This window comes from Osmerus eperlanus, chromosome 6, assembly GCF_963692335.1.
Source record: "Osmerus eperlanus chromosome 6, fOsmEpe2.1, whole genome shotgun sequence".
Lineage (NCBI taxonomy): Eukaryota > Metazoa > Chordata > Actinopteri > Osmeriformes > Osmeridae > Osmerus > Osmerus eperlanus.
In genome coordinates this window covers 17,687,224-17,700,889 of record NC_085023.1, presented here as the reverse complement: position 1 = coordinate 17,700,889, position 13,666 = coordinate 17,687,224, and the positions used below count along the sequence as shown (strand labels likewise).

Below are 13,666 nucleotides of genomic sequence, written 5' to 3'. Positions count from 1 at the left end.
TTTCCCATCACGCCCTGCCATCGCTGTGTAAACATTGACTTACTTATTTACTTATCTATGTCATTCATTTGGGGTCAGTGAATGATAAATACCATGGTGGGCAAGATAATGTATGTTTAAATGGGACTTGAGCTGATCCCAACTTTGACCAGGGCCTATGCAGAGAAGAGGCTCAGTACACACCACTATCCATTATACCATGCGGAGGGGGGGGATCAGTACATACCACTCCCCACTATCCCATGGGACAGATTAGTGTAAATCCCGGCTCCTGGCAACTTCTCCCTGTCTGTTTACTTGCCTGTGCTCTGACTATGGGGTTCTGAGTTCTGCTTCATCTTCACTCATAGGCAGCAGAGGAAAGACGATGCTGGAGGGAATGAGGGAGAGGAGCCTGAGAACAGGTCACACATTATAAAAGATTACAGATTAGATTGTCACATTTATGCAAATCTGGGGTGCCCCACTGGCTCACTGGTAAAGTGAGTGTACCATGCAGGCTAAAGCCTTACTGCAAGGGCTGGGGTTCAAATCCAGCAGGCCCAGCCCTTCTCTTGCATTTCAACCTCTCACCCTCTCTCTCACCCTCTAACCCTAACCCTATTTCTTAGAATTGTATATGTCCCAAAAAGAAACCAAATGCCCCCCAAAAATATAAACTTATATCCATTGATTTTGTTTTGGAGATCTGCATGTGTCTTTGTAATCTTTCAATTGCATTTACTTTTCTCTTTTACTTACACTGCCTTACACTGAATTAGAAAACGAAATTGAGTATTAACATTTGCATATTTGTGTTCAGAATTTCTCACATTCAAGTCTATAATTGCTGGTTATCTTATGGACAGATGAGTAACATGATTTCCTATGTCTCTAAAATATGTAAATGCTGATTCGGTACCTATTTGATCAAAGTCATGTTGCCTCGTATAGCCTATAGCTGGAGACCTAGGCCGACACTGCAAAGCTACATCGAGTCTGTCAGCGCTCCAAAAGAGACAGTCATAAGGAATCTAGTCGCCGCTGTGTCGAACAGGTGTTCAGTCTGTCCTGTGAACGGAAAAGGAACCCACCTGGACCTGGGGCCACCGAGTAATCGACGTCTCCGGGGCACGCGCTTCCACTGAGAGGCATCACTCAACATCAGTGAATATAAGAGGAACTCAGGAATGTATACACAAACAGCTCAACATTCTCCCAAGTATTCGGATACGTTAAATGAATTATTCGTTTTACTAATGTTGTTTTAGTTGTCCCATACCGATTGACAAGAACATTTGGACCCACAAACCACACATTACCTCTATCATTAATAAGACCACCATGGAATGTTGGATGGATGATTGGATGATTAATTGTACTGTTAAATTTTTTAACGGCAATACCATTTTTAAAAATCTGAAATAATTTAGCGCTTTGTAAAAAGGGCATTCACATTGCAGATTGACACACTTGCCAAAATATGATCAGGATACCTTCGTTCAAAATAACTAATTTTCCATATATAGTTTTTAAATCTAGGTCATATAGCCTACAGGTTATAACATAGTAATTTAGGTTTTAATTGAGGCAATAGAAAAGCAGAGCTATGTGCTTACTGAACACTGAGCTAACAGAGGAGTCAGTCAAGCTTTGCGTTTCCAGCGATTGGTTACCTGTCTCCTCCATCAGTTGCCATTCGATCCCCATACACACTCTCTGAAAGCCGCCCCCGCTGGCACTCACTCAACCTCCGAGTGCTGCTATAAGATCACAAAGTTTTCTCCAATCCTGGCGATTTATCAAGCTCTTTAGTTATTCAGAAAACGTAATACGTCATCTGTGAAGGTGGATCATGTTGTGTCCCAATATTTATAAAGCGCTGCGCGTAAAGTTCAGTGAGTAGAAATAGACGGCGACGTTTGGAAAGAGAACTTTTTTTAAAGGACACATTTCTCGCTGCTGTCAAAGATTTGCTTCTGTATTTCAGAATTAGGTAAGTGTGTAACTGAGGTTTCTCTCTTATATTCTGATTATCCAGTTCACTTCCTTGCACTTGTGAGGAGATATACGGTTTAAACCAAGTGCATTTAGGCAAAGATTAAGCTTATTTAAATAGGAATGACAGTAAGCCAGCCTCCGCCTTTATATGGCTCTTGCGCCTCTAAAGCTGGCCAACTGTACTGTATTTAAATCTCTGTGAGATGCCCCCGCTTTTACCTGATTTATTACCATGCACTATAAAATGTGGGGCTGCCTAGGGGCTATTGAGCCCCCTGAACTGTACCTATAAAGGCACATAAATAGACAAGCCGGCGCATGTAACCTGTAAAACTACTTGGAATACTTGTCAGTTTCTTGTCATTCAGGAGTAAGTATGGGGGGCGGAATGAAGACGAACATTTTACAAAGTTAAAATCCCTTTTCGTTTTGCCTGTATTCCCCCAGTGAAATAATCTGAGTTAAGACATGTGTAAAATGATTCATCACTGTATGAGTCACGCTTGTTATTTATTAGAAGAGTTAACGTGTTGTAGCTGGGGAATTTTAATATTTTTGTTTCTTTCTTTCTTTGCATTTCTTTCGTTTTCTGTTAAATATGAAAATGAATGGTGTCTTCTGGGCAGTGAGACAAACAGCGTGTACGCGCCAGAATTTGCCAATCAATAAGCACGTGGATGTTCGGAGATGTTTCTCCCGGAGTTCAGCGTCGTGTCAGCGCTGGCCACTGCGCTCACATCACTGCTCTCAGCCCTGCTGCTGCTGGTCGTCACCAAGCAACTGTGGGCTCTCCGCTGGACCATTACGCGGGACAAGGAGTGCAACTTGCCGCTGCCCAAGGGCTCCATGGGGTGGCCTCTAGTGGGGGAAACTTTCCATTGGCTCTTCCAGGTATGATAAAGGACTTAGCTTCACTGAGTTTGTTTTACAAGGCTTCCAAAATATGTCTTGTTCAATCATCATTTGCTCCTTAATCACTAAACATTTGGCAAGGTGATGTATTCTCACAAGGATCAGGGTTGTTTGTCTTGTGCCACATGTTGGATTAAATCTCCAATTAATAATTCAACTTGTGATTAAATAGAGATTGTTTTTGGAACTCATGAAACTGTAACATGTGTAGACTTGATGAAATTACTTGTGGTAAAAACAGACGTTTTTGTTTAAATTTCTCGCCGCTTCTGCATGTGCCAAGACATGGAGTAGGCCTAGTTTAGGAATCCACGGGGCTTACTTTGTTTCAGAGCACGTGAAATTTAAAACATCCATATCTGTGTTCATGACAGGGGTCCAACTTTCACATCTCCAGGAGAAAGAAGCACGGGAATGTTTTTAAAACTCACCTTCTTGGAAAGCCCCTAGTCCGGGTGACTGGCGCCGAGAACATCCGAAAAATTCTGGTGGGGGAACACAACTTGGTGTGCACTCAATGGCCGCAGAGCACCCGGATCATCCTAGGACCAAACACGCTGGTCAACTCCATCGGGGATCTTCACAAGAAAAAGAGAAAAGTAAGAACATAAAGACTATGAGTTAAAGAATAATGAAGAAAACTGCCAAGTTGCGTACAAGCTCTGTCTCCAAATATAAATCAAATTGGGCCGTTACCATAATAAATAGGCCTTGAATGTAGAATTAGCGAACGTTTGTAATGAATTCGTTTCCAGTATTATTCTATACCATCATGTCTTGTACCTGGTGATAACTTTTTATTATGCTTCTCTTTAAGATCTTGGCAAAAGTGTTTAGCCGCGGGGCGCTGGAGTCTTACCTGCCCCGCTTGCAAGATGTTGTCAAGTCTGAAATTGCAAAGTGGTGCTCAGAGCCCGGTGCAGTGGATGTCTACGCCGCAGCAAAATCTCTCACATTTCGAATCGCTGTCAAAGTCCTGCTGGGCCTACAAATGGAGGAGACACGCATTGTTTACCTTGCTCAAATATTCGAGCAACTCATGAACAACCTTTTCTCTCTTCCTTTTGATGCACCCATGAGTGGACTCCGCAAGGTGAGTCAGTGTAGACATTTAGGTTGGTTATAGGTGCTGATCTGTGGGCATCAGTGAAGCCCCATGTGGCACTGCTTGTAGAAAGGGCTATACAAGTAACATTTTATTTTGATTTGAAGGGGGCATATAAAAAAAGTAATAACATCACATCTAAATACAGGCCGATGTTATGTCTCACATATTAACCCTTGTGTTATCTTCGGGTCATTCTGACCCATCAGTCATTGTGACCCACCGTCGTATTGCGACATCTTTACCGCATACAAAAACAAAGTGAAGCATTTTCTTTTAACCGTTGGGCTGTCTCAGACCCCCCACATTGCAAATGTTAAAAGAAAATTATTTTTATTTGTTTTTGTATTGGGTAAAATTGGGTAAACACAACGATGGTTCATTATGAACCTTTGGGTCATGTGACCCGAAGGCAGCAGGAGGGTTAAAGCCTCAAATTTGACAATTTGGAGTATGTGGCTCTCGCCAAGTATAAAATGAATCGGTAGTTTTGGTACTGTCATGCCTTCCCTTGGGGCCTCAAATGTATTATTTCTAACACCTGTTATGATTTATCTCTGCATAGGGAATAAAAGCGCGGGAAATCCTTCACAAGTGCATGGAGAAAATCATTGAGGAAAAGATGCAGAGGCAACAAACGGAAGAGTACTATGATGCATTTGATTATATGCTAAGCAGCGCCAAGGAGACCGGGTACGAACTAAGTATCCAAGAGTTGAAGGTAGGTCACATCAGGGGGTGTGGGGGAAGGAGGAGGTGGTTTACTTACAGGAGTTGTTAATCCGTTTAATAGTAGCTATAATCTCAGTTGCCTCATAGAGAAAATATTAACAAGCAAATAGGCCATTATGTATTGTTTATTTTACGACGGAATACTACAGTCTTAACACGTGTGTGTGTGTGTTTTCTAGGAGACAGCAGTTGAGTTGATATTTGCAGCTCACTCTACCACTGCCAGTGCCTCCACTTCCCTTGTCCTCCAGCTCCTGAAGCACCCTGCGGTGGTGGAGAAAGCCCAACAGGAGCTGGAGACAGAGGGGCTGGGTTATGAGGCCCATAGAGCACACAGCTGCCCAGGCAAAGAGGGGGATTTAAAAGGCCCTTTGGAAACCACACAAGACGACCACGGGAGCCCAGACACAGAGACCACCTCATTGCTAAATGGGAAAGGGAATGTTCACGGCGCCTCCGATGAAGAGAAACCTACATCTCGGTCCCATATACCTTATCTAACGATGGAAAAACTTAGTCAGCTGCAGTATGTTAGCTGTGTAATCAAGGAAGTGCTCCGTGTTCTCCCCCCGGTATCCGGCGGATACAGAACCGTGCTCAAGACATTTGAATTGGACGTAAGTTTGCCTTTCTGGTACTGAGATCATATATTGCAAATAGCCCCATCTTGAATTACCTCAGTTCACCCTGCAGTTCGGCCAACACATTTAATCAAATAGCTTTTATCTAGACTGGGATAGTCGCACATCACAAACATAACACCATTTCTGTCTTTCTCTGAAAGTAATCGGAGGTGTGTTCACATACCCATTGTCAGTGTGCGCTCACATGCATCTCCCATACCTTGCATCTCTACATGTGACCGGATTCCTAAACACACAAAACCTCTGAAGAGGGAGTGGGTTAGCTAGATGAAAATGGGGTAAATTAGGAGTTACCATTTAAACTCCATATGATATTTGGGATGGGGACATTGGATTCCATAGACTTAGATTTGGACAAAAACATCAATTTTGTGTTTAATCATCTGTTCCTATAACTTATTACATAACTGAAAAAAAGATCATAGTTCATAAAAAACATTGATTGTATATTTGTGTTTGTCTTGACCAGGGTTACCAGATCCCTAAAGGGTGGAGCGTGATGTACAGCATCCGGGACACCCACGACACCGCCCCAGTGTTTCACGACCCAGAGAGATTCGACCCTGACCGCTTTGGGAGTGAGCGTGACGAGGGCAAGACAGGGCGTTTCAATTATGTTCCATTTGGAGGTGGTGTTAGGAGGTGCGTCGGTAAGGAACTAGCCCTGATGATATTAAAAACCCTGGCGGTGGAGCTGCTCAGCACATGCAGATGGAGCCTGGCCACAGAATCGTTCCCCAAGATGCAAACTGTTCCAATTGTCCATCCTGTCAACGGGCTGCATGTGCATTTTAGTTATGCACACACAGATGCAGTTTAGAGGCACCGGGCAGAGGTTTCACACTTGTCTTCTACAACACATTTAAGTTATTGAATCAGAGTATAACACCAATAACTATACTATCACTGTCCAGAAGAGCTTGGAATATTTTTGGACCAACAAATCCTTGTCGAATGGACCCAATGCAGGCGTATGCTTTGGTGACCTGAGGAGACCTATCATTTTTATGCATCATTGCTTTAAGTGGCTGAACTCTTATGGACACCTGCACGCCCACCTCTGGAACGTAACAAAAAAGTCCAAGGAAGTGGACTAATATCACTGTCTTGGCTGCTCAGGTCTGCTTAGTTAGTCTACACAAGTCCAATGCAAAACAGATCTTGCACTTGATCTTTACCAATATATCCAGGAATGCCATTTTAAATGTTTATGTTCAGTGTGTGCGTATAATGTGATATAATCTTATCCATTAGGGTATGTATTAAATGAAGAAGCATTACATAAGCTTTATTTAAAGAGCATCGTATAAGCCCTATAACAATTTTTTTAAAGCTAGAATTGATTACTTTATTATACAGCCATATTTAAAGGTTATGCTATAGCTTAATTTTTCTATTTTTGTAGTGCAATGGCTATGAACGCCAATACAGTTTAGTTTATAATAATTCAGCTATTTTATTAGACATTTGCATAATTATTATTATTATTACTATTTTGTTATTATCTTCATTGTTATTCATAATCACTAGTGGATTATGTAGGTATAATTGAAGCGCTGTGAAATTATCTGATTAATGTTTTCATGGAAGGAGATAGCACTTTTTCTCCTTTATGGAGTTTGTACATTGCCTAATTGTCCTGTTGTTCATAGCCTACATGTTATTTGTAATTGGCTGTTATTATTTGTACTGTAGTGAAATTGTTGTTATGAGAAGTAAATAACTGAATATTAGTGAGTTTTGCTTGTGAATAATTTAACCATCAGGTTAACGTTGTTGAACAGTCAAAATTGACTAAATCCGTTTAGTTAGTCTAGCTGTTGTTAAATCTTTTTTCATATGAAATGTTGGTTTGAGCGTGAAATGTGTCATATATTTAGGCTAATTATTCTTGAAGAGGCTTAATTATCCTTTGAATTCTTTCATGTTCAAAGACTAATACATATTTATGTTCTGAATAACACATTTTGTTTTAAGATTAGGCAGTTACCCTGCAAGGAAAGGCTATCTTAATTAGTGGCAGCTAAAATTATAGGCTTTTCGTAAAAATCCACAAGCGGTTGTTCACTATTTCACTTGCCCCAAGCATAATTTTGACAGTAACAAAATGCAACAAAAAGTTGCCTAGGCTAACGTCATGACAGGTAAAAAAAAAATATATAGGCCGATATGTAATTTTTACTTAACGTAAATTGGTTCTCGAATTGAAATTCTTAAAATTATGATTTGTTGGAGTTGGTACGTTCTTTGAAAATACAGTCTTTCCATTTCAGATGGACGATATACAAACGTATTACAGTTAGCTATTCTTGAACAAAATATAGGCCTACTACAAATATTTAGCACATGATGAGGCCCGCTTTAAACGCCATTGACCTCTTTCTTTGACACAGGTCACCAGTGTGCCCTAAACTTGATTGCTATGATTGACAGTCGAAGAATAGCCCGGAAGAGTGAGGACAAATACAAACCCCCTCTAATTATGTGCACCATAGGACCTTGGTGCCTTGTTATCCAGAGAGTGAACTTGGCGACGTTTTGCACTGAAGTTCACACGGATGTCATGGTCCGTGTTGTAGGTCACATACAGGTCAGAGCTCGAGCCCCATCACGAGTAAATGAGCAAGAGAGCGAGCCCCCGCCGTCCTCCCATTGGTAGGGCGCAGAAGCCTATGGATGTAAAAACAAGGATTTACCGTGATGCATCACAGAGATATCATGAAGACCAACTGCTACACAAATGCATTTATAACCGATCTATTAAACTAAAATAACTGTCCTGTGGGCATTATAGCATACATGTCGGACATTGTTTTCGCATATTATCTATCATATTGAAAGGGACTGGTCAATTTCGACTGGAATATCTGCTACAGTGTTTCCTACATAAGAAAAACACATACACAACAATTTACAGATTAGCAATGTGCATTTTTCTATTCATGTGACCAATATCTAATATTTTCGTTTTTTATTTATTAAGTTAAGTTATTTAGAAGGCTAAGGGGGTGTAGTAGGGTGGAAGTAGAAGTCTACAGCTAGCGCATCATACCGCCTCCCTCCGGGAAATAGTTAAACATTTCTGCCAGTCCGCTAGGGGCGGAGCACGGTGCGCGAGCCCAGTATCCCAATTAAAGATGAACTTTGTGTGAACTAATTTGTCTTGACCAAGGTAAGATGGGGCCAAGAATAACTGTAAAACGGACTTATAAAAGCTCGGAATGGGGTGGGAAACATACCAGTCAAGGAGTAACGTTTGAGAGCCTGCGTTCCCTTCAAAGCCCCTGAATTCTTTATTTCCCCACTGGTTCGCTCCACCTCCAGATGAGTTTTTACACGCTTTTTGTAACTTCCCTCTGTACTCTCGTACTGCCGCTTTTGCTGATAGCGGCGGCGGTGAAACTGTGGGAGATGTACGTCATCAGTGGATGCGACCCAACCTGTCGTGGTGCGCTGCCGCCGGGTACTATGGGACTGCCGCTACTGGGAGAGACGCTGCAGATGGTCCTTCAGGTAGGCTAAACTGATGGAGAAACCTCCTCCTTCGACTCGCATCAATTAAGAGGCAAAATCGACAGGAGCTTCAGATTTTCCATCACACATTTGAAACAAATGATGTACCCTATATTCTTTTACATTGTCGCAATACACAATAATAATAAAACAACAGTGATTTTTGTCTTTAAAATAGGACAACCATCTTCCTTATTTTCCAGAGAAGAAAGTTCCTGAGAATAAAACGTCAGAAATATGGGTACATATATAAAACCCATCTCTTTGGGTGTCCCACGGTGCGGATAATGGGCTCGGAGAATGTCAAGCAGATTCTCCTGTCAGAGCACAAGCTAGTCGCAGCGCAGTGGCCAGCCTCGGTCCGAATCATCCTTGGTTCGCACACCCTCTCCAACGCCCATGGCGCGCATCACAAGAGCAAAAAAAGGGTATTTATCTGTTTTGTGTACAAATAAAACCATTTATGTTGATCATGGTCTACTTGCATGGCTGTCGTCCTGTCTCTCATTCTCTTTCTCTTCCTTTGGTGTAGGCTATCTTGAAAGCGTTCTCCCGGGAAGCACTGGAGCAGTATATCCCTGTAATCCAGGAGGAGGTGAGAGGCACGGTGGACGGGTGGCTAGAGAGCGACACCTGTGTCCTTGTCTACCCCGAGATGAAGCGACTCATGTTCCGAATTGCGATGAGGATTCTGCTGGGGTTCGAGCCGGATCAAACAAAGGCGGACGAGAGAGAATTAGTACAGGCGTTTGAAGAAATGACAAAGAATCTTTTCTCTTTACCGATCGATGTTCCTTTCAGCGGATTGTATCGGGTATGCTGTTTGTCAAATTATTTATCAGAATGATTGAAGGTGCTCGGTGCGTGCTGGCGTAATTGATCTATGGGTTTGTCTTCAATTGTCAATTTGTCAATTGTCTTCCCCATTTGTAGGGGTTGAGAGCACGCGATATCATCCACTCCAAAATAGAGCAGAACATCAAGAAGAAGCTTCTCAAAACGTGTGAAAACAACAACTATAAGGATGCTCTTCAGTTATTGATAGAGAATGGTGAGAAGAACGATGAGAGACTGAGCATGCAGGTACAGTTATTTCATCCAGTCAAATTCTCACAATTATGTATATCTATATGAATATTTAATTTTTTTAAATCGTAATTTCTAATAAACCACTTTAGGAAATCAAGGAATCCGCAACAGAATTGTTATTTGGTGGCCATGAGACGACAGCTAGCACCGCCACCTCTATGGTCATGTTCCTGGGGTTGCACGCACACGTGGTGCGTAAAGTTCGGCAGGAGTTGCAGGAAAAGGTGAATAAAAAGCTTTCGGTTATTATTATCAGTTGTCCGATTATCACCCAAGAAATGTTGTTATAGAGCCATTTGAATCAATCAAATGTTTTCAATCCACATGTCATGGCACCCTCTTTAGGTACATTCTATCTGCCCAAAATGTGTTCTAGATGGCTCCATAGTGCTTAAACAGATGTATTTCTTTTTTAGAGGGTTTCATCATTTTTCCTAATGGTTCTGTGGTGCCATGTTTATTTTATTTCTATTGTTTACATTTCTACTCTCAGGGAGGGTGGTGGTTGTGACCCAGTGTCATGGATACTCCAGGAGAGTCTACCTTTATAGCCTCACACTCTCCTGTGTATTTGACAGTATGTTATGGGAAGTCAGGGAGAGGACAAGCCCTTGGACATGGAGCGGTTGGAGCAGCTCAAGTACACCAGCTGTGTCATCAAAGAGACCCTGAGGATCAACCCGCCTGTTCCCGGGGGCTTCAGAGTTGCACTCAAAACTTTTGAGCTAAACGTAAGCTTGCCTGAACAAAATAAATAACATAACGTTTTATTCAGATGTTTTTTTTGTGTGTGTTAACTTGAACATGACAATTTGAGTTCTCTGGCCCATCATGTAGCCTTGTGGTTTACTACGGTAAATAATTCCCAAATTCTACAACTGACCTGTTTCAGGGCTACCAGATTCCCCAGGGTTGGAATGTCATCTACAGCATCTGTGACACCCATGATGTCCTGGAAGCTCTGCCCAACAAGGGGGACTTCCAGCCGGAGCGCTTCCTGGATAACAAGTCACCAGAAGACTCGGCCCGTTTTGGCTACATCCCTTTTGGGGGCGGGGCCAGAATCTGTGTGGGGAAAGAGTTTGCCAAAGTCCTGCTAAAGGTCTTTGTGGTGGAGCTGGTCTCCAGATGTGACTGGAGGCTGCTGAATGGACCCCCAACCATGAAGACAGGCCCCACTGTCTACCCCACTGACAACCTGCCCACCAAGTTCACCTGCTGGCCAGAACCTTAGGACCTAGAGGCTAGTGTCTCATGTACAGACATAGGCCCTAACATTGAAACAAGATTTTGGTTAGACTTGAGATGATCTGTTCTAGGAGTTAAAGTGTCATCTAATGTGACATGTGCTGATACTTTATGAGGAAGTATATGGAATTTAGTTATAATTCAGCAATGACGAAATTAACGCACTCATGTTAATATTTGAGAATAACTTCACATTTATTTTTCGGATTGCATGTATATATTTTTCCACCGCTAGATATTTATCGAAATTGAATGGATGCATTTAAAGGTACTTTATGTTGCAATACATTTCTGAGAGAATTACGTTTCTGTAAACTATTGACATTTTATGCAGTTATTTTGTTTGCAGTTTTTGTGGCCCCTTTGGATAATATGTTAGGTGTGTGAAAGGTTATTAATAAAACATTGCAATGATGCCAAGAAATGACTTCTAAAACACCTAAACAAATGATCTCACTCTCTTTCCGTCTGTCTCTCTTTCCCGCTCTTTTTTGCACACACACTCGACTGATCCAAGCCGTTTGCAGTCAGGCTTGTGGTGCAGCAGAGGGGTAGGCAGGTCAAGACAAGGAGGAGGTAACAATCACTTAGAACAGATCATTTCCCCCCTCGCTACTGTTCTCATGTGAGAGAAGATGATACTTTTCACTTCATAGCAGGATGGATGAAAGCTCTCCTAACGTCATTTGCATGTCTGGTGCACTCTTGCCCTCCTGTTCAACCATGTCCATCCCCTCTAATGGCCAATCAGATTACCTTTTAGCAGACCATTGGTATTATTTAGAATCGAGGGGGAGAGGCTGCTCTGAAGCCGCTGTGGGGTCAAGAAAAGTTCAGTGATAAAGAAGGGCCGTGAGATTGCAGTGATGGGGTTGGGGGGGGGGGACTTTCATGTGCCCATTCAAATAGTTCTCTGATGAGTAAAGGAGGGGAGGGGAAAGAGGAGGAGTAAAAGCAATTTGTCAGTTAGATTCATAGAAGAACAGGTACAAATTTTAGATATATTTTATGGTTTGGGTATTTGGGAATTGTTGACATCCATGGAACAATGAAAGAGAGCATTTGAAGTTGTAAGAGTTCATGCTCTCCTACAACATTAATTCTTCTCTACTTAAAACGGTTTTGGTTCAAAGACTTTCCCCTTAACACGATAAGGGACAGAGATTTGTGAAATGAGAGTTAATGAGGGCAGATGGTGACTGTGATAGGGGTGTTTAACCATCCTTTCTAAAGTTAGGTAAGGGCACCTTTAAAGCCCCCCAAGGAAATGTAAATTAAAACTGACCTTCTAACCTTTTACAGACTCTCTGTGGAAAGAGGGCAGCGGTATTATAGGCTTTACAAAAGATACACATCAATAATGATTTCTCTAAATAGCTTTTCCAGGTCATTGGGAGAACAGTTAATTATAATAATGAGGTAAAAGAGACCTATTTAGAGAAAAATTTACCCGACCGCAAATCTATGTCACCAGTTTATCCACCTCCAAAAGATAAAATGTCAGAATCCTGTTAGGCTGTGGGTTTAACTTTGTGTTTGAAACTGCATTAAAACGCTCGGAAGTCTTAAAAACGAAATTAGTTATTGAGGAGGACTTAGAAACAACGTCCAGCCATCAGACACCTACTGTACTTCTGTTATTATATTACAAATGGATTTACAATCCCTAAAATGTGATTACTTTGCGGAAAAGTTGAAAAAAGTTAGAAAGTGATTCTGAGAGAGGATGAGAGAAAGGAAAGGCAGAGAGAGAAAAGTTCCGGTAAAGAGAGGAAGAGTGTGATAGAGAGTTTGAGGAGATAGTAAAAGATGTGTTGAAAGAGATATGACTATTGCATCCTCCTGCAGTAACCTGGTATAGGAAAGCACACAAGCTGTTAGCACAGAAGGAGTAAGGGCCAAAAGAGGCAGGGCTCTGCCAAGGTGAGAGATAATTATTGGCTGTGTCTGACAACATCTGTTGCTGAAGCATTCCAGCAGTCAGCCACTCTGAGGACAAGCTGGAACCTCCTCTGGAGCTCCTGACTGACAGAGGCCGCTGGCTGTTTCCCTCCAAACGCTCCCTCTGCCCCATCTTTTCTCCCTCCCTCCTCCATTCTACCTCCCCTAACAATTAATTTAGTACAACACATCTGGTGTCATGGGAAAATGTAAGGATTAAAATATGATAAGATAGTGTTTCTGTGTGTGTCTGTGTGTGTGTGTGTCTGTGTGTGTGTGTGTGTGTGTGTGTGTGTGTGTGTGTGTGTGTGTGTGTGTGTGTGTGTGTGTGTGTGAGAGAGACTGAGCCCAGGTGCAAGGAGCTGCAGGCCCAGAACAGCTACTTCAGTTTACATTCAGGCCACAACACAGATCTCCACACTTTACGTCAGCATTTTTGACAAAGGGGTATATTCACCAAACTAAAGGCCAATGACACCCACCATCCCATATCGCTCTAAAA

At 42.1% G+C, this 13,666-nt stretch overlaps 2 protein-coding genes across 2 annotated transcripts; both read left to right on the top strand.

Annotated features, from left to right (window-relative positions):
* The first annotated feature begins 1,742 nt into the window (after positions 1-1,742).
* On the top strand, positions 1,743-7,106 carry LOC134022529 (cytochrome P450 26B1). Its single transcript, XM_062464105.1, has 7 exons — positions 1,743-1,975; positions 2,607-2,871; positions 3,267-3,491; positions 3,710-3,985; positions 4,563-4,718; positions 4,909-5,346; positions 5,843-7,106. The coding sequence occupies exons 2-7, from the start codon at positions 2,668-2,670 to the stop codon at positions 6,191-6,193; spliced, it is 1,650 nt and encodes a 549-aa protein (XP_062320089.1). The 5' UTR covers positions 1,743-1,975; positions 2,607-2,667; the 3' UTR covers positions 6,194-7,106.
* A 1,439-nt stretch (positions 7,107-8,545) lies between these two features.
* Positions 8,546-11,621, top strand: LOC134022904 (cytochrome P450 26A1-like). Its single transcript, XM_062464650.1, has 7 exons — positions 8,546-8,886; positions 9,090-9,314; positions 9,419-9,700; positions 9,820-9,969; positions 10,065-10,199; positions 10,554-10,706; positions 10,868-11,621. The coding sequence occupies exons 1-7, from the start codon at positions 8,698-8,700 to the stop codon at positions 11,207-11,209; spliced, it is 1,476 nt and encodes a 491-aa protein (XP_062320634.1). The 5' UTR covers positions 8,546-8,697; the 3' UTR covers positions 11,210-11,621.
* Positions 11,622-13,666: the final 2,045 nt, after the last annotated feature.

Bases quoted from the DNA above. Each gene is read 5' to 3' on its own strand.
- LOC134022904 (XM_062464650.1), top strand. From the start codon at position 8,698: ATGAGTTTTTACACGCTTTTTGTAACTTCCCTCTGTACTCTCGTACTG. The intron at 8,887-9,089 runs GTAGGCTAAACT...CTTATTTTCCAG, and splicing joins CGCTGCAGATGGTCCTTCAG to AGAAGAAAGTTCCTGAGAAT. The intron at 9,970-10,064 runs GTACAGTTATTT...AAACCACTTTAG, and splicing joins ATGAGAGACTGAGCATGCAG to GAAATCAAGGAATCCGCAAC.
- LOC134022529 (XM_062464105.1), top strand. From the start codon at position 2,668: ATGTTTCTCCCGGAGTTCAGCGTCGTGTCAGCGCTGGCCACTGCGCTC. The intron at 3,492-3,709 runs GTAAGAACATAA...CTTCTCTTTAAG, and splicing joins TTCACAAGAAAAAGAGAAAA to ATCTTGGCAAAAGTGTTTAG. The intron at 3,986-4,562 runs GTGAGTCAGTGT...ATCTCTGCATAG, and splicing joins CCATGAGTGGACTCCGCAAG to GGAATAAAAGCGCGGGAAAT.